The sequence below is a fragment of the Cnephaeus nilssonii genome, assembly GCF_951640355.1.
Source record: "Cnephaeus nilssonii genome assembly, chromosome: 1".
In the NCBI taxonomy this organism is placed as follows: domain Eukaryota; kingdom Metazoa; phylum Chordata; class Mammalia; order Chiroptera; family Vespertilionidae; genus Cnephaeus; species Cnephaeus nilssonii.
In genome coordinates this window covers 56,265,764-56,292,204 of record NC_137072.1, presented here as the reverse complement: position 1 = coordinate 56,292,204, position 26,441 = coordinate 56,265,764, and the positions used below count along the sequence as shown (strand labels likewise).

General features: G+C 40.5%; 1 protein-coding gene across 2 annotated transcripts in view; it reads left to right on the top strand.

Annotated features, from left to right (window-relative positions):
• Nucleotides 1–26,441, top strand: part of GRID2 (glutamate ionotropic receptor delta type subunit 2) — a gene marked incomplete at its 3' end in the record, with an annotated part of 1,404,804 nt that overhangs the window by 1,099,512 nt on the left and 278,851 nt on the right. For both annotated transcript variants that reach the window (XM_079766351.1, XM_079766350.1), the window contains one exon: nt 8,649–8,787. In XM_079766351.1, coding sequence (XP_079622477.1) covers nt 8,649–8,787 — 139 coding nt within the window. The remainder of the gene's footprint in view (nt 1–8,648; nt 8,788–26,441) is intronic.

Sequence of the window (26,441 nt, the reverse complement as noted above, 5' to 3'; positions counted from 1 at the left end):
AGGACTGCTGGCTCCCAACTGCTCGCCTGCCTGCCTTCCTGATTGCCCCTAACCACTTCTGCCTGCCAGCCTGATCATCGCCTAACCACTCCCCTGCCAGCCTGATTGATGCCTAACTGCTCCCCTGCCAGCCCAATTTCCCCTAATTGCCCTCCCCTGCAGGCCTGGTCCCCCCCAGCTGCCCACCCCTATAGGCCTTGTTCCCCCCCCCCAACTGCTCTCCCCTGCAGGCCTGGGTCCCCACCAACTGCTCTTCCCTGCAGGTCCGGTCACCCCCAACTTCCCTCCTCTGCCGTCCTGGTCACCCCTAACTGCCCTTCCCTGCAGGCTTGATTGTCCCCAACTGCCCTCCCCTGCTGGCCTGATCTCCCACAACTGCCCTCCCTTGCAGACCTGGTTCCTCCCCTGCTGGCCATATTGTGGTGGCCATCTTGTGTCTACATGGGGGCAGAATCTTTGACCACATAAGGGCAGCCATTTTGTGTGTTGGAGTGATCAATTTGCATATTACTCTTTTATTATATAGGATAGAGGCCTGGTGCACGGGTAGGGGCCAGCTGGTTTGCCCTGAAGGGTGTCCCGGATCAGGGTGGGGGTTCCCTTGGGGCATGGAGTGGCCTGGGCGAGGGGACTATGATAGTTTGCAGGCTGGCCACACCTCCCCAGTGACCCAAGAGGAGGCCTAGTATCTGGGATTTATTTATCTTCTATAATTTAAACTTTGTAGCCTTGAGTGGAGTCCAGGGCCAGCCAGGGTGTGCGGGAAGCTTGGCTTCCTCCATTACCAGGGAAACCCAAGCCTCCTGCTCGCTCTGTGGCCACAGCCATCTTGGTGGGTTAATTTGCGTGCTTGCTCCTGATTGGCTGGTGGGCGTGGCTTGTGGGTATAGCGGAAGTATGGTCAATTTGCATATTACTCTCATTAGATAGGATGTTTCTATGAACATTCCTGTGTATGTCACTTGGTACACATATTCCACTTAAGAGTATGTACCTAAGAAATGAAATTGCTGAGTCTTTAGATATGCATATAATAATGTTCAGAAATACTACCAAATTATTTATCAAAGGGATTAAACCAATTCAGAATCCTAACAACAGGGTACAAGCATTCTTGTAGCCCCACATCCTTGCTAACACTAGATATTATCTATTTTTTTATTTTAATCATTCTCGTGGCTCTGTAGTGGTATTACATTTTTCTTTTGGTTTGTGTATCCTTGATAACAAATGAGATTGCTACCTTTTCATATATATTTTGGACTTTTGGTTATCTTTTATGAAGTTTCTCACCCATTTTTTTAATTATTATCTACTTTATAATACAATATATATATATGCTACTTGGTATTGATTTTTATATATGTTATAAGTTATTATACAAGTTTCATTATTTTTCATATATATCCAAATTGACCTAATAATACTTATTGAAAAGACCTCTCTTACTGTACAGTACTGCAGTACCAGCAGGGAGTAAATCACATATTGATTACACATGGATAATTTTCATGGATGTGGTCTATCCTTGTACAAATAACCAACTGTTTTTATTACCATGCAAAAGTAGAGTCAGCTAGAACCAGTCTTTTCTTCTTCTTGGAATTGTCTTGGCTATTTTTGTCCTTTTGAAATTTCATACAAATTTTACATTGAGCTTTTCTATCATTCTCTCTTTTCTTCCTCTCTCTCTCCTCCTCACACAGAGAACCTGGGATTTTTATTGACAATTCACTGAATCTATAGATCAAATTGTGAAGATTTTATATGTTTATAATACTGAGGCTTTCAATCAATAAACATAATATATTTGTTCATTTTGTTAACCTTATTTTATTTCATTGAAAGACGTTTTATAGATTTTCATTTAGAGGTCTTTCACCTTTATTCCCAGGTGTTTGATGGTTTTAATTGCAAATAATATATATTTTTAATTCCACATTTTAAAAGTTTGTTGCTGATATATACATACTAGTATATGTTTGATTTTTTAACACTTTACCATAAAAACTAATAACTAGCTTAATTTTAGAACTTTATCCTGTATTCTCTTAGATTTTCTACATACATAATCATATAATCTCCAATTCATAACTTTTATTTCATTCTTTCCAATCCTTAGTATTTTTAGTTATTTTTTGTCTTGTTGTACTACATTGTTGAGTACCTTCAATTGAATAGAAGTGATAACAGCTTGTAGCCTTTAGATAGTTTTTAAAAATACTTATTTATAAGTAGTGATGTTTCCTATAGAGATTCTGAAAATACTCTTTGTGAGACTAAGAATAGTTCTTTTATTTCTACTTTGCTGAATTAATTCTAGGTTTCTTTTTTAAGACTGGATATTGACTTTTATCTGCCCCTTTTCTGCATCTACCAAGATGATTATAGGATTTTATTCCTTTGTATTGTTAATGAAGTAAATTCCAATGTTGATTTTTGAGTGCTAAACCAACCCTTGCTTTCAGATAATAAATCCAATATGCTATTTATTTATTGCAATTTTCACTTTGCTAACTTATGTTAAGTCTTTTGTATCTATAGTCATGAAATATTGGCCTGTAATTTTCCTTTCTTGGAATAATCTTGTCTAATTTTGATATCTAAGTTGTGCCTTTTCTATAAAATGTATGGAAAGTTGTCTTGCTTTTTTTTCTAATATCAAGAAAACTCGTGTAAAATTAGAGTTAATTTTATAAGAACATGTTATATTTTTCCATGTAAGGCCTTGAATATTTTAGTGGGTAATTTTTAATTATGGATTCAAATATATTTAATAGTTATAAATCATTCAAATTTTCTATTTCTTTTTGTGGCAACTTTTCTAGGAATTTGGCCATATCATCTCAATTTTCAAATTAATTGGCTTAAAATTTTACTGAGAACTTCCTATTTTTATCCTTCCAATGTCTATAACATCTGCAACAAAGTACCCTTTTTCCTCCTATTATTTATTTTTTGTGCCTTTCCCTAATTTTGTGATCAATATTAATAGTTTTAAAGGTCTTTTCAAGTGACCAAACTACTGTTAGATCAACCTTCTCTTTTGTACTTTTTGTCTATTTTATTGATTTTTGCTCTTACATTTATTATTTTCTTTAAAAAAAATACATCTTATGATTTTTTACAGAGAGGAAAGGAGAGGGAGAGAGAGTTAGAAACATCAATGAGAGAGAAGCATCAATCAGCTGCCTCCTGCACACACCCTACTGGGGATGTGCCCGCAACCAAGGTACATGCCCTTGACCAGAATCGAACCTGGGACCCTTCAGTCCACAGGCCAACGCTCTATCCACTGAGCCAAACCAGTTAGGGCTTATTCTTTTCTTATTTACTCTTTCCTTGCTTCTATGTTCTTTAGGTTGACCTTGATTTAAACTTAAAATTGATGAGCTCATTGGTTTTTAGCCTTCTTTTCTTACACATTATAGGCAAGGAATTTCCCTCTAAACACAAAGTTAGTGGCATCCCATCAGCTATTTAAACATGGAGTTTTGGTATGGAGTATTTTTTTTATTATCATATTCAAAATATTTTATTTCTCTTGTGATTTTTCTTTGATCCGTGGCTTAATAGACTTGCAACTATTGATTTCTAAGCACATGAAGATTATCTGGTTTTCTTAGTCCTATCCTCACTTGGCAAGCCCTGGGCCTTAATTTTTATAGCCACTTAACCTTTGAAGACTTTCAAAAGCATTACTCAGCTTCTCAGTCTCTTGGTTTCCTCATGATAAATTGGCATTTATCCTTCTGGGAAAAGTAGTTCTAAATATAAGGTCACATTTATGAGGTTTATTTTTTTTTTCTTTGAGATATTGGTCTCCTAATTTTCACTGCCTCTTCAGCTCTTAAATGCATTACATGCTCAATTTTTCTAGTTGCTCTCAGTAGGATTATTCAGAATTACAAAAATTGGAAGTCAAGACTCCCATTACTTTTAGCATTTAATTTGTAAGTGCAGATATCAAATCAAATATTATTTTATTTAGATTCTCCAAAAATATTTGAGTTACCCAAAGTGCAGATTATATGCCATGGATGAAGAAAGTTCAACAAATATTCTTTCATATAAGTGATATCAACTCTATTAAAGGTTGAACTTTATGAAACTAACCTTCAATTAGCCTTTTCAGTCATTAATTTTTGTCCCATTTTGTTATGCACATCTTTCCATCTTTAGCTATCATTTTGTTCATATTTTATTATTTTTTTCAATTAGTCATTTTGTCCAGGAATTTGCCATGTAGATTTAAAAATATTTTATTTTGCTTTATTTTTTAAAAGTTGGGTCAATATTTTCCTTAAAGAGGAAACTAACTGAAATTCATTACAATTGCTTTTGAAAAATGTGTATCAGATATCAGAGGTTAGCCTGTTCTGAGTATATTACATTAGGAAAATAGCCAAAGGGTATATTTGAACTACACTGAAAATTTAGATATTACAGAGTGAAAAATAATGATTGGCATAAAAATCTGCCTGATATTATAATTAATTGAATCCTGTTAAGTCATTCAAATATTGATGGACCTGGGCAAATCTAGTATTATATGTCCTTGATCTAATTTTAGTATTAACATAAGCCTAATTTCTTTTAAAAGTATTATTAATTTTATATAAAACATATATTAATTCAATAAATATTTACCTACCTTATAGGGGACAGAAACTGTTCCTATATCAGAAACTATATAATGAAGGAGAAAAATAAACAAAAATATATGAAATATGGTAAGATATGATATTTAAAGATAAGGAGATTGCCAAGAAACCAGAAATACCAATCAGAAAGGATGTTTGTACCCCTATGTTCATAGCAGCACAATTTACCATAGCTAATATTTGGAAACAGCCTAAGTGCCCATCAGCAGATGAGTAGATTAAAAAACTGTGGTACATCTACCCAATGGAATACTATGCCGTTATAAAAAAGAAGGAACTTTTATTATTTGCAACAGCATGGATGGAACTGGAGAGCATTATGCTAAGTGAAATAAGCCAGTTGGAGAAAGATAAATATCACATGATCTCACTCATATGTGGAATATAATGGTCAACATAAACTGATGAACAAAAATAGATCCAGAGACAAATGGAAGGGGAAATGGGTGGAGGGGGGGTGTTAGAGAGCAACCAAAGGACTCGTATACATGCATATTAGCATAACCAATGGACACAGACACTGGGGAGGTGGAGGCTTGCTTGGGATGGGAATGGCTGGGGTGGGGGGGTCAATCAGGGAAAAAGGAGACATATGTAAAACTTTAGACAATAATAAAAAATAAATAAATGATAAGGAGATTGCAAGTATGGGTTGTGGGGAGTTATTTTCAATATATTGGTAATAGTGTGTTTGTGAAGAGTATTATTGAGCAGAAACTTCAATAAATTGAAGGGAAAAGTCATTTTAATATTAAAAATATAATTCCTGGCATAAAACATTGCAAGTGCAAGGGTCCTATGACAGAAATCAATTTAGAAAAAAATTGCAAGAAGGTTATCAAGATAGTGGAATAAGATATAAGTTCAGGAAGTTGACCTTATATTAGGTCATGTAGGCACTGGTATGCTTTGGTAGAGATTTTGGCCTTTTTTTTTTTCAAGACTGATGGCAATACACTGGAAGTTTTGATCAGGGGAATATTGTGATCACATTCTCATTTTTAAAATGCATGGAAGGAGACTTGACTTGGGGTAGTCAGCATACAATACAATGTACAGATGATGTGTTGTATAATTGTGCACCTGAAACCTATATAATTTTGTTAACCAGTGTCACCCCAATAAGTTCAATTAAAATATATATATATATGTATATGTATGTGTATATATATATGTATGTGTGTGTGTATATATGTGTGTGTATATATATACATATATATATATATATGTATATATATATATATATATATATATATATATATACATACACATACATACACACACACACACACACACACACACACACACACACACTGAGTGGCCAGATTATTATGATCTCTGAATGCATAATAATCTGGCCACTCAATATATATATATAAATATATATATTTAATATATATATTAAAAAAAAAATATATATATATATATATATATATATATATATATATATTTTTTTTTTTTTTTTTTAATGTGCACTATGGTGATAGAATTGGGAGTGGTAATGCTCAAGATGTAAACAGAGAATCATTTAAATGGTTTAGCAGTACAGTCAAAGAAAAGGTGATAGAACTGGAATTGATGAGATGAGGTAGAATTTGGTATATAGTTTGAAGGTAAAGGTGACTGGACTTGCTACTGGATGGGATGTTGGAAAATTCCTAAGTATTTGTTCTAAGCTAGAGAGTAAAGGGTGGTGCTATTCCTTGAGACAGTGTGGACTGGAGAGTGAATTTAGGAGTGAAAATGAAGTGTTTTGTTTTAAATTTGATGTCTGAAATATCCATTAGATTCCAAGTGGAAATCATGTAAACATCCTATCTAATAAAAGAGTAATATGCAAATTGACCATCACTCCAACACACAAGATGGCCGCCCCCATGTGGACACAAGATGGCCACCACAAGATGGCCAGCAAGGGAGGGCAGTTGAGGGCAATCAGGTCAGCAGGGGAGGGCAGTTGGGAGGGACCAGGCCTGCAAGGGAGGGCAGTTGGGGGTGATCAGGCCTACAGGGGAGGGCAGTTAGGGTTGACTGGGCCAGCAGAGGAGGGAAGTTGGGGGCAACCAGGCCTGCAGGGGAGGATAGTTGGGGGGGACCCAGGCCTGCAGGGGAGGGCAGTTGGGGGAGACAAGACCTGCAGGGGAGGGCAGTTGGGAGGGACCAGGCCTGCAAGGGAGAGCAGTTGGGGGTGATCAGGCCTACAGGGGAGGGCAGTTAGGGTTGACTGGGCCAGCAGAGGAGGGAAGTTGGGGGCAACCAGGCCTGCAGGGGAGGATAGTTGGGGGGGACCCAGGCCTGCAGGGTAGGACAGTGGGGGGATCAGGCTTGCAGGGGATGGCAGTTGGGGGCAACCAGGCCTGCAGGGGAGGGCAGTTGGGTAGAACCAGGCCAGCAGGGGAGGGCAGTTAGGGGCAATCAGGCTGTCAGGGGAGCAGTTGCGTGCAATCAGGCTGGCAGGGAAGTGGTTAGGGGGTGATCAGGATGGCAGACAGGCTAGCAGTTGGGAACCAGCAGTCCTGGATTGTGAGAGGGATGTCCGACTGCCCTGGTGGGATCGGGCCTAAACGGGCAGTCGGAATCCCTTGAGGGGTCCCAGATTGTAGAGGGTGCAGGCTGGGCTGAGGGACACACACACCCCTCTTGCCATGCATGAATTTCATGCCCCAGGCCTCTAGTTTATCTATAGCTTTCTAGAGAGAGTGGAGCTTGAGTGTTACCAAAATGTACTGTGATGATACTCAAAGTTAGGGGACTTGAGATTAGTTGAGGTGGATATGTGGACAGAGAACAGATGCAATCTAGAGAGGAAGCCCAAAGGCACTCCAACATTTAGAAGATGAAGAGGAAGATTCTACAAGATCATAAAGAGTAACTAGTCAACTAGGAGAACAACCCATATGTGATGCTGCTGAAGCCAATACCAATATATGTGACCCCAAGATCATTGGTAACCTATGATCCTAGGGAACTTAACAACAACAAATATTCGATATTACTTATTGAACTAGAAGTCTGAAAAAAGTTGTATTAAACAGAATCATAATAGTATTTATATCACCTAACTAGTGAATAATTAAGTGTGTATCTGTGGTTATAAAAAGAGGGTAACTAATTCTAGGGTTGAACAAAAAGATGGAAGAAATATCATTTAAACATATTACCCTATCTAATAAAAGAGTAATATGTAAATTGACCATCACTCCAATACACAAGATGGCCACGCCCATGTGGTCAAAGATGGCTGCCCCCATGTGCCTCCATGTGGACACAAGATGGCTGGCAGGGGAGGGCATTTGGGGGGACCAGGCCTTCAGTGGAGGGCAGTTGTGGGGAACCAAGCCAGCAGAGGAGAGCAGTTAGGGGCGACCAGGCCGGCAGGGGAGGGCAGTTGGGGGTGACCAGGCCTGCAGGGGAGGACAGTTAGGGGTGACCAGGCCGGCAGGGGAGGGCAGTTGGGGGCAATCGGGCCAGCAGGAGAGCAGTTAGGGGGTGATCAGGCTGGCAGGGGAGTGGTTAGGGGGTGATCAGGCTGGCAGGCAGAAACAGTTAGGGGCAATCAGGCAGGCAGGCATGCAAGCGGTTGGGAGCCAGCAGTCCCGGATTATGAGAGGGATGTCTTACTGCCCGTTTAGGCCCGATCCCAGTGGGATCCATATTGGAGAGGGTGCAAGTTGGGCTGAGGAACACCCCCACCCCCCCCCTTGGGCTGAGGGACACTCCCACCCCCCATGCACGAATTTCATGCACCGGGCCTCTAGTACTAAATGTTTATCATGCTTCTTTTTGACTGGATCCCACAGAGTCTCATAAAAGAGAATTAAATATGAAGTAATGAACATAAGCAAAATACCAAAATCTATGCTGATGTTATGTGTGAAGATTTCTCACTACTTAAGAATTAACTTGATATTGAATGTGTATGACCTCAGAATTCTCAATTAATACTTGTTGATCTTCTCTTATTCTCTTTGCTTCTTTCCACAGGTGGGGAGGTCCCATACACAACACTGGCTACCCGAATGATGATGGGCGCTTGGTGGCTGTTTGCTTTGATTGTCATCTCATCTTACACAGCAAACCTTGCTGCTTTCCTCACTATCACCCGCATTGAAAGCTCCATCCTGTAAGTAGACAAAGATTCCAGTAGCCACAAAGCATGGTAAATGACAGGAGTGCCAAAGCATTTAATACATATATGGCTTCTGATAATAAATTTATGACTTCCTTTAGAGTAAAGGATTAATTTTGTGATATATAGATATCACAGGATAGTCCAACTCCTGAAAATATAGTATTAGTAGAGGTTTTTTATAAAATAAAATTCTGGGAATAATTTGAACATTGCTTCCCACATTTTTCTGAAAGGATAACACATATTCAGAATTTTAAACTCCACAATGTATGACTATATCTGGGCAGCATCGTAAAAATGAAGGACAAGGACTAATACTAATATATATATATGTGATATATATATTACTCAAGGCAAAGATTGATAGTGTTAAACATATATATATGGGGAGCGCACTGACCCCCAGGGGGCAGCTCCTGAGTTGAGCATCCGCCCCCTGAGGGTCAGTGCTCATCATAGCAACCCATTTTTCTGCCGTTCGGTCGATTTGCATATTAACCTTTTATTATATAAGATGTGGCTATTAAAACTGCTCTTTTTCCAGCTGAAATTGGGGTAAATTGTCATTAACTGTAATTCACTCACTTAAATCCTAAATGTTACCTAAGTCAATGTTCTATATATTATTTTAACAAATTTCCCTGAAAATGTTTTATTCATCCAAAGGCAAGGTAGTTTGACTTTGCTAAAGTTGAAGAGCATTCATTTCTCAACAAAACCAATAATTCAAAATTATAATAATCAGATTGATCAAGAAATTCATGGGGATTTAAGTTATTTTTAAAATAAAAATAACTTGTCTTAAAATATGTAAATGAATTCTAATAGTCACAAACTATTATGTGATATAGACAATACTAAAAATAAAATAGAGAATTATTGATCTCTAAAGAACTAAGTAAGGTTTTTTCATTGCTTGTGGTATACAAATTAAACCCCAAAGTCAACTAATAATGACAATAGACAGTAAATTTTTTCATCCATTTACAAAAATGGTATTTCCAACTTCTCTCATCAAATCATTCTCCTCAAGTTGTTTTCACAGATAGATCTTTGGTACAAAGTCTCATACTCTAAATTTATTACCCTTATGGCCAGTTCTATATGTGGCATCTATATATACAAAAGCCTAAGCAACTGTTAAGGGGGAACGGCCAGAACAACTGGTCACTATGATGCACACTGAGCAGGCAGGCAGGCAAGTGGTGAGGGGCGAGCAGGCAGGCAGGCAGGCGAGCAGTGAGGAGTGAGCAGGCAGGCGAGCAGTTAGGGGCAAGCGGTCCTGGATTTAGAGAGGGATGTCTGACTGCCAGATGTCTGACTGAAGGGATCTGGCCTAAACCAGCAGTCAGACATCCCCCGAGGGGTCCCGGAATGCAAGAGGGCACAGGCCAGGCCGAGGGACACCACCATTCCCCATGCACGAATTTCATGCACCAGGCCTCTAGTAGGTTATAGAACTGATGATCCCATCAGAATCATATTTTTTAAATATACATATGTGTATATATGTGTGTGTGTACTTCAGAGAGGAAAGGAGAGGGAGAGAAGGATGGAAACATCAATGATGAGAAAGAATCATTAATTGGCTGCCTTCTGCCTGCCCCACACTAGGGACCGAGCCCGCAACCAAGGCATGTGCCCTGACTGGGAATCAAACCATGTTCCTCCTGATTCATCGGTCAATGCTCAACCACTGAGACACGCCAACCAGGCCAGAATCATATTTTAAGCAATAATGAAAAGTATTACAACCACCCAGCCATGAAATCAGTAAAATTATGAAAATAATAATTACTATTTATTTAACATTCATAAGATGCCAGACTGTGCTAAATGTTTAACATTCATTGGCTCATTTAATATTTACAACCATCTTCTGAACTACATACTTTTAATAACCTATTTTACAACTGAAGTTGAAAAGATAAGTAACTTGAACTAAATTATGCAGCTAATAAATTATTAATTAAAGATCAAACTTGAAATCTTTCTGATTCTAAAGCTCATGTTTTAAATGTACCACACCAGTTCCCATCCCACACCTTATAGGATGGGCTAGTTGTTTTTAAAGAATATCATTAAGGATGTGCCATTGCCATATTCATTGCTAAGTATAGGGATATAAATTACTGCATTCTTCAATTCCACAATTGGTCTGAGGAAATAGAGTAATGAAAGTTAGAAGATTTTTGTGTTGGGCCAATTTTATGGGCATACATCCCAACAGGAGTAGATTATATTTACAATTGATATCTGCCATTCAAGGTAAGATTGCTTGGTAGGTCCAATAATTGAAATCACATTAAGAATAGTAACTTTAAAACTTAAAATAGAGTATTTCATCTCACCAATATATTCCATATCAATTATGTTTAGTTTGTCATATTTTGAGTGTACTTAAAACTAAAAACCCATAGCTCAGATCTGATTTTGAAGCACTTTTAAATAAATGAAGAAAATTTTAAATAAAATAATTGATTTTATATTGTAAATGACAATAATAATAGTAATCAACAAAAAGTATAGTTAAGATTCACTGAGAATTTACTATGAATTTATTAAGCATTTATTTTCCCATTTATTCCTTAAAATAACTAATAATACAGATACTATTTTTATTGCAAAATAAACAAAAATCAGAAGTTAAATGCTCAAGATCACATCGTCAATAGTGTCAGAGGTAGAAATCTAACCCATATCAATTCGATACTAATCCATAGCCTTCTCTACTGAAGTTTTTCCTTATCTAGTTGTTCTTACAATTTGTTTGCTTGAGTCACTGTTTCACTGAGGTTGTCAACCTCGTGGTGCATGCATGTATGTGAACTAGTTAGTCATTACTAACTTTGCCAGCATTAGTTTGTATTTAGAATTTCATGTAATAGCAGAGGGAGCATAAGCCTCTATCAGATTTTTATACCCATTAGGTTTTTCTAAAAATAAACCTAATGGGGAAAAAATCATGATTTCACATGATGTTTTCCTCAAGTGTAATTTCATAATTTAAGATAACTAAATATTCATTTTTTTAAAAAAACATTTCTTTCTAATGTTACTCACATTATTAAAAGTCAACAGTGGGTATGATAAATCTTTCTTTTATTCTAATCTTATCACTAGTCTAATTTTGAAAGGGGAAAATCAAAGCCAAATAAGTTAAAAGAAGCCTAATTCTCTTCCCAAACTTGAAGGTATCTTCTAATTTCATGCCTCAGCTGTTTTGGTAAAAATAATTGCTTTCAATGTTTCTTGGAAACATTCAAAGTTCCATCTGCATCTAATGTCAAATTTTCTTGGAAAATTGTAAGTGTGATTTTTCTTAGAAAAGACAAAAACTTTTTTTATGATACCATTCAATGTCATGCTTCCTAATTGTTTATAGTCATAAGATTTGCTCATCACTAAATGAAGCAATACTTGTCAATGTACCTTTTTCTAGTCCAGTTTTGCTCTGCAATTAGCACACATATACCAACTACATCTTCATCCCCCAAATTCAAAGTCATCCCTCCAGACTAGAAAAGATAGAGGTGATTGCAGAGACGTGCGTGAGAGGAGGAAAGCAGCTACTTTTGAACACTTGGTTGACAGAAAGTCATAGTTTGCTGGGAGCAATTCAATAAATTTATTCTTGGAAAGCTTAATACATTTTATAAAATGTACCCCTTTTGCAAAATTAGATCTTTCTTGGCATCTACCCTTCTGGTTGGCATTTGTCATTAATAAAAATTTTGAAGGTGTATTTTCCTTGAAAAAGAGAACTCAAGTTTAATTTCATATCCCTTTAACGATAGGGGCAGCTCAACATAACTATGACAGATTGTGACTTTTGGGGATGGGTAGTATTGAGATGCACAGTTCAGTTTCAAGGGGAAAATGTGCAATTTCTACAAGACTCTAATGACACAAGCTTTTTCATTGTCATTGAACAGTAAGAACATGTAGCAAACTTGTTTTAAAATACCTAGAAAATGGAATGCACTTCTTTTCTGTTGGTAACCAGGTTAAAGGCTGCAGTGGTGAAATGGAGCATGTGAAGCTTTGAAGGAATTTTCAGATTAAATGCTGGGTAATAACATCAACAGCAGCTCCATTAGTTTTTTGTTGTGATGCAATTTTCAAAAACCATATAAAAGTGAAAATAGCTACAGGGGAAACTATAGTTATACAGTTATAGTCATTAATAATTTTAGTCAGATTAGTCTTGGGTGGTAAAACTTGAGGTATTTCACGTTGTAAGGCTATAAATAAGCTTGAGTCCATCCCACCATACTTTTAAATGTAATGCTGTTACTATCCATAATGGTTGAGGTTGAACTAAACAAAATATTGAGTTAATGCAGTCACTAAATCAAACTAATTTGGGATACATTTCTTTCCAAGCATATGGAAAAGAGCTTCATAAATATTCTATCTACTGGAGGAGGCGAGTTTTTTTCCTAACATATCAATAGAGAGTGGTTGCAACTGGCAGGTGCTCTGTAATGAAAGGATTTCTACCTTTTCTTTGCCCTCAAGGAACTGTGTAACTATCTTTAGCAAATCAGTATCAAAAGAGATCATTACAATCATGCTTTTGGAAATGGAGAAATTCCTAACTATAAAAACTCCTAAATAAATATATTATCTTCATACATTTAGCTCAACTAATTATATATCTATATACAATGTACACACTGTACTAAGCATTGAGTCTATAAAGTTATTTAAGTGGTATCCCTGAATCACAATCTACTTGCTGAAATAGCAATGTAGAATTCAATGACACAAGGACTTTGATAGACTTATTTATAAAATGCTATGGGAACACAAGGGAAGGAGTATTTCTCTCAGTACATGGGAGAGCAGTGGGAGGAGGGAAAGAATCTGTCAGGCATCACAGAGCTTCTGAGGTATTGTCTGAGAGCTTGATCTTAAAGGATGAATTTCATCAGACTGAAGGGGTGGCTTACTCGTGGTCATTTGCAAAAGCAACAGAGATAATGAAACTCTTAGGATGGTGTCTAGCAAAGGGTAAATGATCAACATATGTTAATTTTCTTCCTGGATTGGGATGAGCTATGTGAGAGTGGTGGGAAATGAAATAGAAGAGGAGGGTGGGACCACATCCTGAAGGGCATGATAAGGCTTGTTAAGGAATTTGGAATTCTTGGAGGTAATAGAGAGTGACATCATTTCAGAAATACAGCTTTATCTGTGGGAATAGGTGTAGGAGTGTATGGAAACTCATTAGAGCCGGAACCGGTTTGGCTCAGTGGATAGAGCGTCGGCCTGCGGACTCAAGGGTCCCAGGTTCGATTTCGGTCAAGGGCTTGTACCTTGGTTGCGGGCACATCCCCAGTAGGGGGTGTGCAAGAGGCAGCTGATCAATGTTTCTCTCTCATCGATGTTTCTAACTCTCTATCCCTCTCTCTTCCTCTCTGTAAAAAATCAATAAAATATATTTAAAAAAAAGAAACTCATTAGAAATGTCTAATGCACATATGTTCATGGCATTTAACTAGTATTCTCTACTACATATAAGTCTGACCCAAGTATCTTCTTGTTTCAAAGCCTATTTAATTAGAAAATTCCTAAGTATTAAAGGTAATTTATAATAAATTTGGCTTGAGAAACATTATTTCTCTAGGCTAGCATTTACATTTCTAGTGAATGCAGGAATATAGCCTCAGTTTATTTTTTATTTTAAAAAGATATATAAAGAGAATTTTTTGTTTTCTTTTTTTTTTTTGTTTTTTTTTTTGTTGTTGTTTTTTTTTTTTTTAAATTTCTTTATTGATTAAGGTGTCACATATTTGTCCTCATCCCCCCATTCCCATCCCACACCCCTCCCCTTGGATGCCCCAACCCTCTGTTGAACTTAAGCATTGGTTAGGCTCATATGCATGCACACAAGACCTTTGGTTGATCTCTCCCCCCTCCCCCCACCCTCCCCTATCCTCCCTCTGAGGCCCGGTAGTCCGATCGATGCCTCCTTGTTTCTGGTTCTGTTCTTGTTCATCAGTCTATGTTGTTCATCATTTCCCCTAGATGAGCGAAATCATGTGTCACTATAGATATACTTATAAGAATTGAATGTGCGACGAGCAATAATAGTTATGCTGACAGGCAAATGAATCAGTCTGTAGTGAGTTTCTTTCTGGACCAACAGTTCTTTTGAGACCCAATATCAATGTCCACCGGTTCCCTATGGGTGCATGTCGGCACTGACCCCTCAGCTCTGGATGGTGGACAAATGGTGGTAATGCAGGTCCGACTCCCTCTGGTTTGGTCTCGGCTGGACCCAGGGGCACTGCTTCACCCGGATCCAGGGGCCCACGGCCTCACCTGGACCCGGGGCCAGGCTCACCCGGATCCAGGGGCCCGCGGCCTCGCCCGGACCCGGGGCCCAGGCTCACCCGGCTCCAGGGGCCCGCGGCCTCGCCCGGACCCGGGGCCCAGGGCTCACCCGGCTCCAGGGGCCCGCGGCCTCGCCCGGACCCGGGGCCCAGGGCTCACCCGGCTCCAGGGGCCCGCGGCCTCGCCCGGACCCGGGGCCCAGGGCTCACCCGGCTCCAGGGGCCCGCGGCCTCGCCCGGACCCGGGGCCCAGGGCTCACCCGGCTCCAGGGGCCCGCGGCCTCGCCCGGACCCGGGGCCCAGGGCTCACCCGGCTCCAGGGGCCCGCGGCCTCGCCCGGACCCGGGGCCCAGGGCTCACCCGGACCCAGGGGCGCATGGCCTCGCCCGGACCCAGGGGCACGTGGCCTCACCCGGACCCGGGGCCCAGCCTCACCCTGACCCAGTTCCCAGCCTCACCCAGACCCAGGGGCACGCAGCTTCACCCGGATCCAGGACCCGGCGGGGTTTCGTCTTCTTGATCCCATTTCCTGTTGGTCAATTCCATCTCAGTAATTCCTTCGGCCATTTTCTCAGAGCTCCAGGGCAGCCGCCGCAGAACTCGTTGGGCGGCGGGCTCGGCGAAGCTCCGGTGTGCCCCGGTGCGCGGCAGCGGGCTGGTCCGGGGTGGCTGCGTCGGCCCTTGGGTCTGCAGCGGTGGCCAGTCACCGAGCGTGCGCACCTGGCCGCTTCCGGGGCGTTGAGATTCTTGAAGGACTCGGAGGTCAGCAAGCGCGGAGTCTCCCACCCCATGACTCCTAGGGGCTTGTCTGTCCGTGCTCGGCAGCGAGTGGGGCCTTCCCCTCAGCCGGAGACCGCTGGGGGAACTGCGCCGAGCACGTTCCAGGCCGCCACTGTGTCGTCTGAGCCGTAGTTCTTAAAGTGTGATCTTTGGGTCGCCGGCATCAGCATCATCCCGAGTACCCCTCTCTTTTATTCTAGTTGTAGAGCGTCTGCTCAGTCAGCCCTCCGGTGGTTCTGGATGGTGTCTGTTCCGCTCTCCTGTCGTAGACTCAAAATTGTTGTGGTGGGCAGCAATCAGGCTTCCGCCCTATGCCTCCGTCTTGGTCTTCCTTTGTATAGTTAAGTCTTGATTGTTGTTGGTGTCGCTGGGAGGAATTGTCCTCCAGGCCAATTGGCCGTGCAGATCCTCTGTGTCTATAAAGGAAGAGTTGCTGTGTAGGAGACAGATTTATGGGCCGGGTCTTGGTGCAGCAAGGCTTTGGCGCTCATTGATTCTGCCTCTGGAATGTGTCCTTTATGCGGGTGGTTGAAATCTGGTGTCATCTCACACCGACCACTAGATGCCCTCGTTTCTGGGTCTCCAATGGTGTGTAGGTCAGCTACTACCTGAGACCACTCAGCAGGACTTACGGCAGAAACTGCAGTTTCCTCCTCCTGTCTGAGCGTCCCTAGAACAGTCCGACTAGAACCGCAGTTTATCTGGTCAAGCTGCCATAGGGCAGGCCACCCACATGCAAAAGCCGTTGCTTGGAGCCCAGGTGTGCCTGCAAGACGTGCGGGGCGGGTCTGCAAAACGAGCGGGGCGGGTCCCAGGGCGGGGCGGGTCTCAGGGCGGGGCGGGGCCTCAGGGCGCCACCAGGCCATGGCGAGGCGCACCGCACTGGCTGTAAGTCTGCTTTTTCTGTTTTCCACGTTTCCAAGCCCCCTCATTCCGCACTCCAGCGCAGCAAACACTGATTGCTGGGCGCACCTCCACAAGGAAGTCACTCCCACTCTCCGACAGGAAGGCCGAGAGTCCAGCCTCTTCCCGCAGGCGTCTGGGGAGCTAATCTCCCCTAGGGTTGGAACAAAAGCCACAAGTCCCTTCCCCCGACCCACGCGCCTCCGCACCTCAGCTTCTCCAGAGTTCGCTCTTTCCTCTTCTCTCTTAGCTGTAAATCCACCATTCAGCCAGCTCTCCTGTGGTTCTGGGTGGCAGACGCTCTGTGCGCGGCGAAGTTCCTTTGTTTAACTTTGAAATTGCTGTGTGCGAAGTTCCTTTGTTTGATTCTGCTGCCTTCTTGGTCCTCCTCTCTCAAAATGGCTAGAGGACTTGAGTGTAAGACAGGAAGTCTTAAGAATCCTCTAAGTCGGTGTTGGCGGTCTCCGGGGCCCCGAGGATCTCAGTGGGGAGCTGGGCCAGGTCGGTGACGCGGGTGAGCCCGTCTCGCAGAAAGATGGTCTCTTCCTTCACCGAGAGCCGCTGCGCCAATTCCGCGGTCGCCGCCACAGCAGCTGCCGCGGCGCCCACGAGCTCATGGCCCCGGCTGCGGTGCTGGCTGAGAGGAGCCGCCGCCCGGTCTGGGGAGACGCGAGCAGGAGTCGCCGCGCTCACCAGTCCATCTTTTAGTTGTTTTTCCATAACTGCCATGCGAGGCAGCAGATCAGCCGTTCACCTCCACCGCCATCTTCCAAATCATTGTTTCGAGAATTTTTTGTTTTCTACCTCTTTGTTAAACAGGTAGGGAAGAAGAGAATTATGTGAGTAGATTCTAGAAATCACTCGGTTAGGCAACTTTTCAGATACAATTTTGTAGAAAAGCTGCATCTCAAGGTTTGTCATTCACAGACTCCATTCTGCCTGCTAATTACTTTTAGCCTTGAGCCATCAAAAAAACAAGTTAGGCTTATTTTTATTCTCTTGTCATACATTTTCTTTTTTATTATACAAGTAATACAAGGCTATTTTGAGATAATAGGAAAGTACAGTAAAATTCTGAAGGACAAAGCATTAATAATCCATAATCTGTCATGTAGCAATAAATTCTGTAAATATTTAAGCAAACTTTCTTCTGTTTATTTTTAGGTAATTATATATACACAGGAAATTGCAAAGATATAAGTACAAAGATGTGTCACGTACCTTTCTCCTAGTTTCCCCCAATAGTTACATCTTAAATAATTGTAGTACAATTACAAAATTAGGAAATTGACATGAGTATAGTACATTCATATAGTTCTATGCCATGTTTATCACAAGTGTAGAATGTATAGCCACCACTGAAATACAGATATAGAGCTATACCATCATTACAAAATTCTCATTCTACCCCTTTAAAGTCACACTAACTCCTCCTTCCCCACCATCACCCCCAGTGCTTGGCAACCACTAATATGTTCTCCATTACTATAATTTTTGTCATTTCTACAGTATCATATAAGTTAAATCATACAGTATGTGGCCTTTTGAAATTGACTGTTTTGTTTTTAATTCAGCATAATGCCCTTGAGATCCATCCAAGGTGTTGCACGTATCAATCGTTTATTGATTTTTATTGCTGAGTTGTAATCCATGAGGAGATGTACAAGTTTATTTAGCAATTTACCTATTAAGTGGCATTCATTTTTTGTTGTTTCCAGTTTTAGCTATTACATATAAATCTGATAAGAACATTTATGGGCAGGTTTTTGTGTGAATATGTTTTCATTTTTCTGGCATAAGCACCCAGGAGTGCAATTGCTAGATAGTGTGGTAGTGAATGATTAGTTTTTAAGAAACAGACAAAATATTTTCCAGTGTGGTGATACTATATTACATTTTCACTAGCATTGTATGGGATCAAGTATCTCTGCATCCTTCCCAGCACTTGGTGTTGTCACTAGTTGTTTTGTTGTTGTTGTTGTTGTTGTTGTTATTGTTGTTGTTTTACTTTAGCCATTTCGATAGGCATGAAGTGGCATCTTATTGTGGTCTTAATTTGCATTTCCCTAGTACTAGTGATGCTGAACATCTTTTCATCCTTATATATTCTTACACAAAAGATCTCTTCATGCCCTTTGTCCATTTCCTAATTGAATTATTTGCGTGTTTGTTTGTTTTTACTGTTTAGGGTTCTTTACATATTCTAGATACAAGTCCTTTAGTCAGATATGTTTTTTGCAAATATTTCCTCCTGATTTGTTGCTTATCTTTTCATTTTCTTTACAGTCACACAGATCAAAAATTTTTTTATAAAGCCCAAGCCCAATTTATTTTATTTATTTTTATGGATTACGCTTTTGATGTCATGACTAAGACTATACTAAGTCCTAGATACCCCAAAATTCAACTGTTTTCTTCTAAAAGTTTTTTTAGTTTTACATTGCACATTTAAATCTATAATTCATTTTGAGTTAAGTTTTGTATTAGATGTAAAGTTTATGTAGAGGTTAATTTTTTGCCTAGGGATATTTTCAGCAGCATTTGCTAAAGACAACCACCTTTCTTTCATTGAGTTGCTTGTGTACCTTTGTATTAAAAAACTCAGATGGCCATACTATGTGAGTCCATGTCTGGGTACCCTTCCTGTTCCATTGATCTATGTAGCTATTCCTCTGCCAATAATACAAAGTTTTGATTACTATAGCTTGAAATCAAGTAGAGGGATTCCTCCCACTTTTTCCCTCCAGAATTATTTTAACCCTTTGCACTCGCTTGCTTTTTTCTCGATTCCTTTATTCTAATGCTAACCATGTCGAGTCACACTCGACATCCGAGTGCAAAAGGTTAATTATTCTATTTCCTTTGCCTTTCCATATAAATTTCAAAATAATCTTGTCTACACTTACAAAAAAGTATTGCTAGTATATATAGGAATTGCTTAAATCTGTATATCATTTGAGGAGAATTCACATCATTACTATACTGAGTCTTCCTGTTTATAAACATAGTATATCTTTCTATTTATATACATCTTTAATTTTTTTCATCAGCATTTTGTAATTTAAGGCACATGAACCTTTACACATCTTAGATTTGTGCCTAAATATTTCTTTTTTTCCCATTGATTGTAAATGACATTGGATTTTAAATTTCTGTTTCCATGTATTCATTGCTAATATAAAAATATAATTGATTTGTATTCTGATTTTATGTGACCTTGCTGTGAACTCTAGGAGATTGGGGTAGATTATCTGGGGTTTTCTATGTAAACCTTCATGCTGTTTACAAAACTGAGCAGTTGTGTTTCTTTCTTTCTCATCTATATGCCTTTTATTTCCTTTTGACTTTTCTGTGCTAGCTAGAACTTCTCTAGTCCTGTGTCAATTAAGAGTGGTGATGTAAACATTGCTATCTTGTTCCCCATCTTGGGGAAAGCATTCAGTCTTTCAGTATTAGGTGTGATGTTAGCTGTAGGTTTTAGTAAATATTTTCTGTCAAGTTGAAGAAATTCTTTTCTATTCTTAGTTATTTACTAGTGACCTGGTGCATGGATTTGTGCACCCACATGGTCGAAGGTAGAATCGCATGGCCCCGTGAGGAACTGGGCTCCCTCCTCTCTGGTTCCAGGGAGCATCACCCAAGAACCACCGCTGCCAAGTCACTGCAGCTCAGCAATAAACCGGACTCGGGGCCAACAGTGCCCCAGCCACAACATAACCCACAGCCAAAGGTGGAATCGTGCAACCCCGCGAGGCATTGGGCTTTCTCCTCTCTGGTTCTGGGGTGCGTCATCCAAGAACTGCTGCTGCCAAGACATCGCAGCTCGGCAGCTCCTGCATTGAGCGTCTGCCCCCTGGTGGTCAGTGCACGTCATATGTACTGGCCAGTCAGATGGTCGGATGGTCGGATGGTCACTTAGACTTTTATATATATAGATGTGTGTTTGTTTTTAAATCAAGATTGGGTGTTAGATTTTGTCAAATACTTTCCCCCCCAATTAACTGATATTCTCGTATTATTTTTCTTCTTTAGCATGTTTGGTGGGTTACATTGTTTGATTAACTATTTTCAAAATGAGGTAGAGGCTAACTATATTCCCCTCTCCTATTTCTTTTCTACCTTTTTTTGTTTCTAGGCCATGTGTGCGTGCGTGCGTGCGTGCGTGCGTGCGTGCGTGCGTGCGTGTGTGTGTGTGTGTGTTTCTTCTCTTGATATGAGAGAATGAAAGATTCTGGCTTTCCCTGTCTGCTACTTCACTTCTTATTCTCTTTTCTCAACTATTGCTTCCTTCTATCCATTTTCTTCTCATTCAAGTTTATATTTATGTGTGGAGTCCACCCCATAGGCTTATCTCAGTGGTTGAGCGTTGACCTATGAACCAGGAGGTCACAGTTTGATTCCGGTCAGGGCACATCCCCAGGTTGTAAGTTCAGTCCCCAGTGGGGCGTGCAGGAGGCAACCGATCAATGATTCCCTCTCATTATTGATGTTTCTATCTCTCTCTCTTCCTTCCTTTCTGAAATCAATAAATATATATATATATATTTTGAAAAACAGTATGGAAACGGGGGTGAGGGCATGAGTGGGGGGGGCAATGGGGAGATAAGGACACATATGTAATACCTTAATCAATAAAAAATAAAGAGTGTGGAATCCAGTCACTTTCTTCCATCCTTAAAATTGGCTTGAAAATTTCCATCATTACCTTCTCCCATCAAAATAAAGTCCAACTCCATCAGCAGAGAATACTGAACCCTTCAAAAGCTGATCAGCCTCCTTTTTGTCTACTAGCACCAATTAACCCATTTCATACTTGTTCATGCTCCAGTCAAGCCAAACTTGTAGGACATTTCATGCTTCTGTGGCGTTTACATGCTTTCCCCTTTCCCTGAAATGACCCAGAGCTCCCATCTTCTCTTCTGGCACCTTCCATTTTCCCAGGCACAGTTAGTTATTATGTATATGTCTTCTCTTTGAGAGTGTTAATTCTTCAAAGGCAAGGACTATGTCACATTTATATTTGTGCCCCTAATGACTCTCAAAGTACCTGGCACAGAGCATTAATAATAAGAGCAGCTAACAGTTCCCGAGTGCTTGCTACATGACAGACGCTTTCCTAATGCTTTGCATAGGTGTTCTCATTTAATTCTTATAATAGCCCATTAGGGATAAGTTATTTTCATCTCCACTTGCAGATGATGAAACTAAAAGCTAGTATAGTAAATCCAGGCAGTCTGGACTGGAACCTTTGTCTTAACCAGTGGATCATATCATCTATAACTATTAGCAAATATACTAAACCTTTACTGATTGAGACAAATAAATAAGTGAATAAATGAAAAACATCAGCGTTTTTATGTTTTGTGAAACATAAAGAGTTTTGCAGAAAAGAAATGATGGCTAAATAGTATTTAGCTAAGTCACTTTCAGATAATTCTAAGTTACATGGTATCTTAGAAACAGATGATTAGCCCAGTGATTTTGTCATTGTCCATAATCATTTAACCTTTATTTCCCCTAAGGTTAAACAGAGAATGGGTTCAACTTCATAAGTTTATTAAATAAAAAAAGAAGTAGAGGACATTACATAATTCTGGATACAATCTGTCTAACATTTGCTTTCATTATTCTACTTGCTCTCCAGGCGCTCATGTGGATTCTTTGGACTGTTCTTCTCTCCACCCCCATTTCTGGAGGTGCTAATAATTTTTTTTTTTTTTACCATTTCATACACTAATTGTATCCTTTCCCCTGGTTCACCTAGACCTCAAAGTTGCTGCTGCTGCTGTTGCTTCTGACACAGCAGCCACTGCCCTAACCCCACGTTCCCCCTCACTGGGTGTTGCCTGCTTGCCCTGACCCTTAATCCTTAAGGCCTCCAAAGCTAAACATCGGGCTGTCAGCAAGCCTAATCTGAAAGTAAACATAAATAAGGATTTAGCAAAGGGATCACTCTGTTGTCTCACCTTAGCTTGATTAACTGTCACTAAAATCCAGCTGCTACTGATAGTGACTAGCACTGCACCTAGGTCAGCGTATATTTGTTGGGCAAGTTTTCTCTTTTAACTCATTTTGAATTACCCTCTCATAGCACACCGCTCATATACCATTTTCTGTATGTAGCTTTCTTCATAACACCCATTACTATATTTAATATCTCCCTTTTTTGAACCACTTTGCATCTACCTTGCTTACACTCTGAATACATCTAGCCTTGTATTGGAGTATCATCCTATTTGTTTTACCTTCCTAATTAAAATGTGTGTTTTATCACCTTTGTATCAACAGTTTCTTATGTAGTGCCTTATTGAATACATAGTCATTTACAAGTAAATATTCATTAAGCAGATGAGCCAGAAAGGGGTTTCTTAGAATCTGTCCTGAGACTTTGTAAGTCCATGACTTGTTTATAATACCTCATTAAAAAGCAGAAAGATTTGGAGCATCATCTGGTACATCAAAAAAAAAAAAAAAAAAGGTTATGAGTTCAATTCCCAGTCAGGGCACATACCTAGGTTGGGGGTTCAATCTCAGTTAGGGTGCATATGGGAGGCAATCAATCGATGTCTCTCTCTCTCTCCCTCTCTCTCTCTTCTCTCTCTCTCTCTCAAAAATAAATAAACATATCCTCCAGTGAGGATAAAAAAATCAGAAAGGTATATGAAAGTCATTTCTTTGTCCTGTTGTTCCAGGATAAGAGAGGGAGACTAAAATGGTATTCTCTCTGGGTTCCCTTAGTCAGTCTTCCAGTAGGAAGCTGTTTTATAACTCTCAGCAGAGAATTGTACACTTTGTTGGGAGCAGCCAGAATCAAGGTGACTGAAGTAAGCTGGTCCTGATTCATCTGCTTTTTAGTACAGAGTAGAATAGCCTCAGCTCCAGAGTGAACAGGCACTACTGACAGAGAAGACATCCATCTGCTTACTCTGTATTGTTCAGTGTAGAAACGGCTTACTTGTCAAAGCCCTTAAGTGCTACAGTGATGGATGTTTTATAAACATACTAGAGGCCTGGTGCACGAAATTTGTGCACAAGAGTGTGTGTGTGTTGGGGGGGGGGGTCCCTTAGCCCGGCCTGCACCCTCTCACAATCTGGGACTCTTAGGGGATGTCCAACTGCCAGTTTAGGATCGGGCCTAAAATGGCAGTCAAACATCCCTCTCACAATCCGGGTCCGCTGGCGCCTAGCTGCTCACCTGCCTGCTTGCTTAATTGCCCCTAACCCCTCTGCCTGCCTGCCTGATTGTCCCTAAGCACTCTGCCTGCCTGCCTGATTGCCCCTAAGCACTCTGCCTGCCTGCTTGATCACCCCTAACCACTCACCTGCCTGCCTGATTTCCCTAACCACTCACCTGCCTGCCTGATTGCCCTAACCACTCCGCCTGCCTGCCTGATCGTCCCTAACCACTCTGCCTCCCTGCCTGATCACCCCTAACCACTCACCTGCCTGCCTGATTGCCCTAACCACTCTGCATGCCTGCCTGATCGCCCCTAACTGCTTGCCTGCCTGCCTGATTGCCCCTAACCACCTCTGCTTCAGCCCCTACCACAGCGGCCTTGTCTGGAAGGATGTCCGGAAGGTCGTTCAACTATCAGCTCTAATTAGCATATTACGCTTTTATTATTATAGATAGCCATCTAGATGTTACAGACAAGATATTGTCTTTCTGTTTGGAAAAAATAACAACAACAAACAACAACAACAAAATACCCTTGGAAGTATGTTGGTCTTTCAAATCCACCTGTCAGTAAGAATTTAATAAAAAGTTGTCGCACACTTTGTGACTCCCAGGAACTTATATTAGCATTGCTATCGACTCTGTTTATACTGAGCTCAATGAAATGAAAAGTTTGCAAACTAATAAGCTCCCACAACCCCTAAGATGATCTCCTTCTGGTGGATAAGCTGAATCCTTATCAACAAGTCAAATCCTCTTTTCTGTCTCCCCAACCTTAGTCATCTAAGCCTAGAAACGTATTAAGTACTCAAGAATATAAATTCCTATCTCTCCTCTATTTCTTCTCATTTTCCATTTTTATCTGAAGTCATCTGAATAAAGAAATCCTACCCTCCACACTCCTGCACTTGGGAGTAGTCTGTGTAGTCCTTCCGGAGGAGCTGGCCTGGGTAGGGGCAGGCTTTTGTGAGTTCCCGTAGGCAGAGAAAGGGATGGAAATCAGCGACAGTGGGATTGGCAGTCGGGGTTGTTTGGCAGAAGAACACTGCTAAAGGAGACTGGAGACCTAGGAACAAAGTTCAAGTTACCTTTTCTGCTACTAAAGAAGCCAAGTTCTTACCACTTTGTACCTTAGTATTTTTCTGTCTTTAATATTGTGATCCATTCCTTATTTCACTCCACAGATACTTGTTGTCACAGTTTTAAATATCTTTAATTTTCCTTCAACTATCAAATTCTATATCAACTACACAGATGAGGTATTTTGTTAAACAAGGCCTGAGATACAGTCAGAATTTTTCATTTAAAACAAAAGAATTAGAGGCAAAACTATGGAGATAGCAAAGAGATCGGTGGTGGAGGGGATAAACAGGTGGAGCACAGAGCATTTTAAGGCAGTGAAAATACTCTGTATGATACTATAATGACGGGTACCTGTCATTATGTATTTGTCCAAACCTGTAGAATGTGTAACACAGAGAGTGAATCCTAATGTAATGTATGGATTTGGGGTGATCATGTTGTCAATGTAGTTCATCAGTTGTAACTAATGTGCTATTCTAGGGGAGGGTGTTGATAATGGGGGAGCCTGTGCATGTGTGAGGGCAGGAGATACATGGGAAACCTCTGAACCTTCCTCTCGATTTTGCTATGAGCCTAAAACTACTCTTTAAAGAAAAAAAACACACACCACAACAGTAATCTAGATAATCTAAACTCAAGTCTCTTTCAACTGGGAGCCATATAACCATCCTGATTACTGTTAAAAATCTGTTTAAACAGTCTGGAACTTTAAAATGCTTTTTTAAAATCTAGCAGTTATTTGCAGAGCACTGTGGATACCATTATTTTATTTAATAGGCCTTGTTAATTACTTGCAATTTCTGTAGACCTAAAAGATTTTTAATAAGCAAGAATATCAATTAAAAAACTATGAAAATAAAAAAACAAGATCTGAGATATTGGATAAAAATATATTCACATAGATACCTTAATAAAAGACATCCTACATTGAAAGGCAGATCTAAAAGAAAATTCTTGTGGTTGCTGTATCTTTCCCCCCCCCCCTTTATGTTTTTCTAGTCCCACCTTTCCTTCCTGCCCTCTCCTTCATGCCAGCAATCTTGGTGTGCTGACCTCCACCATCCCCTAAGCACCTGCTTGACCCCATCTGTTTTCTGATCCTCGTAGTTCTTCCACAAGCTCACCACCTAAAGATAGTCAATTTGTGTTTAATGGATTTCTCCTCCACTCCTGTACATACACACTCCCTACACAACCCCCTGCTATTTCCCAGATCCTAATCTTTTAACCTAAGGGCAAGGTTGGAAATCACCAGATGCCCCAGGTCATCTGCAGCCAGCTGGCTGGGCTGCTTTTTCACATTAAGATTGTCATTTTCTGAGAGCGATGCTGCAGACCTCTCAAGGTTTGCTGCTGAAGGA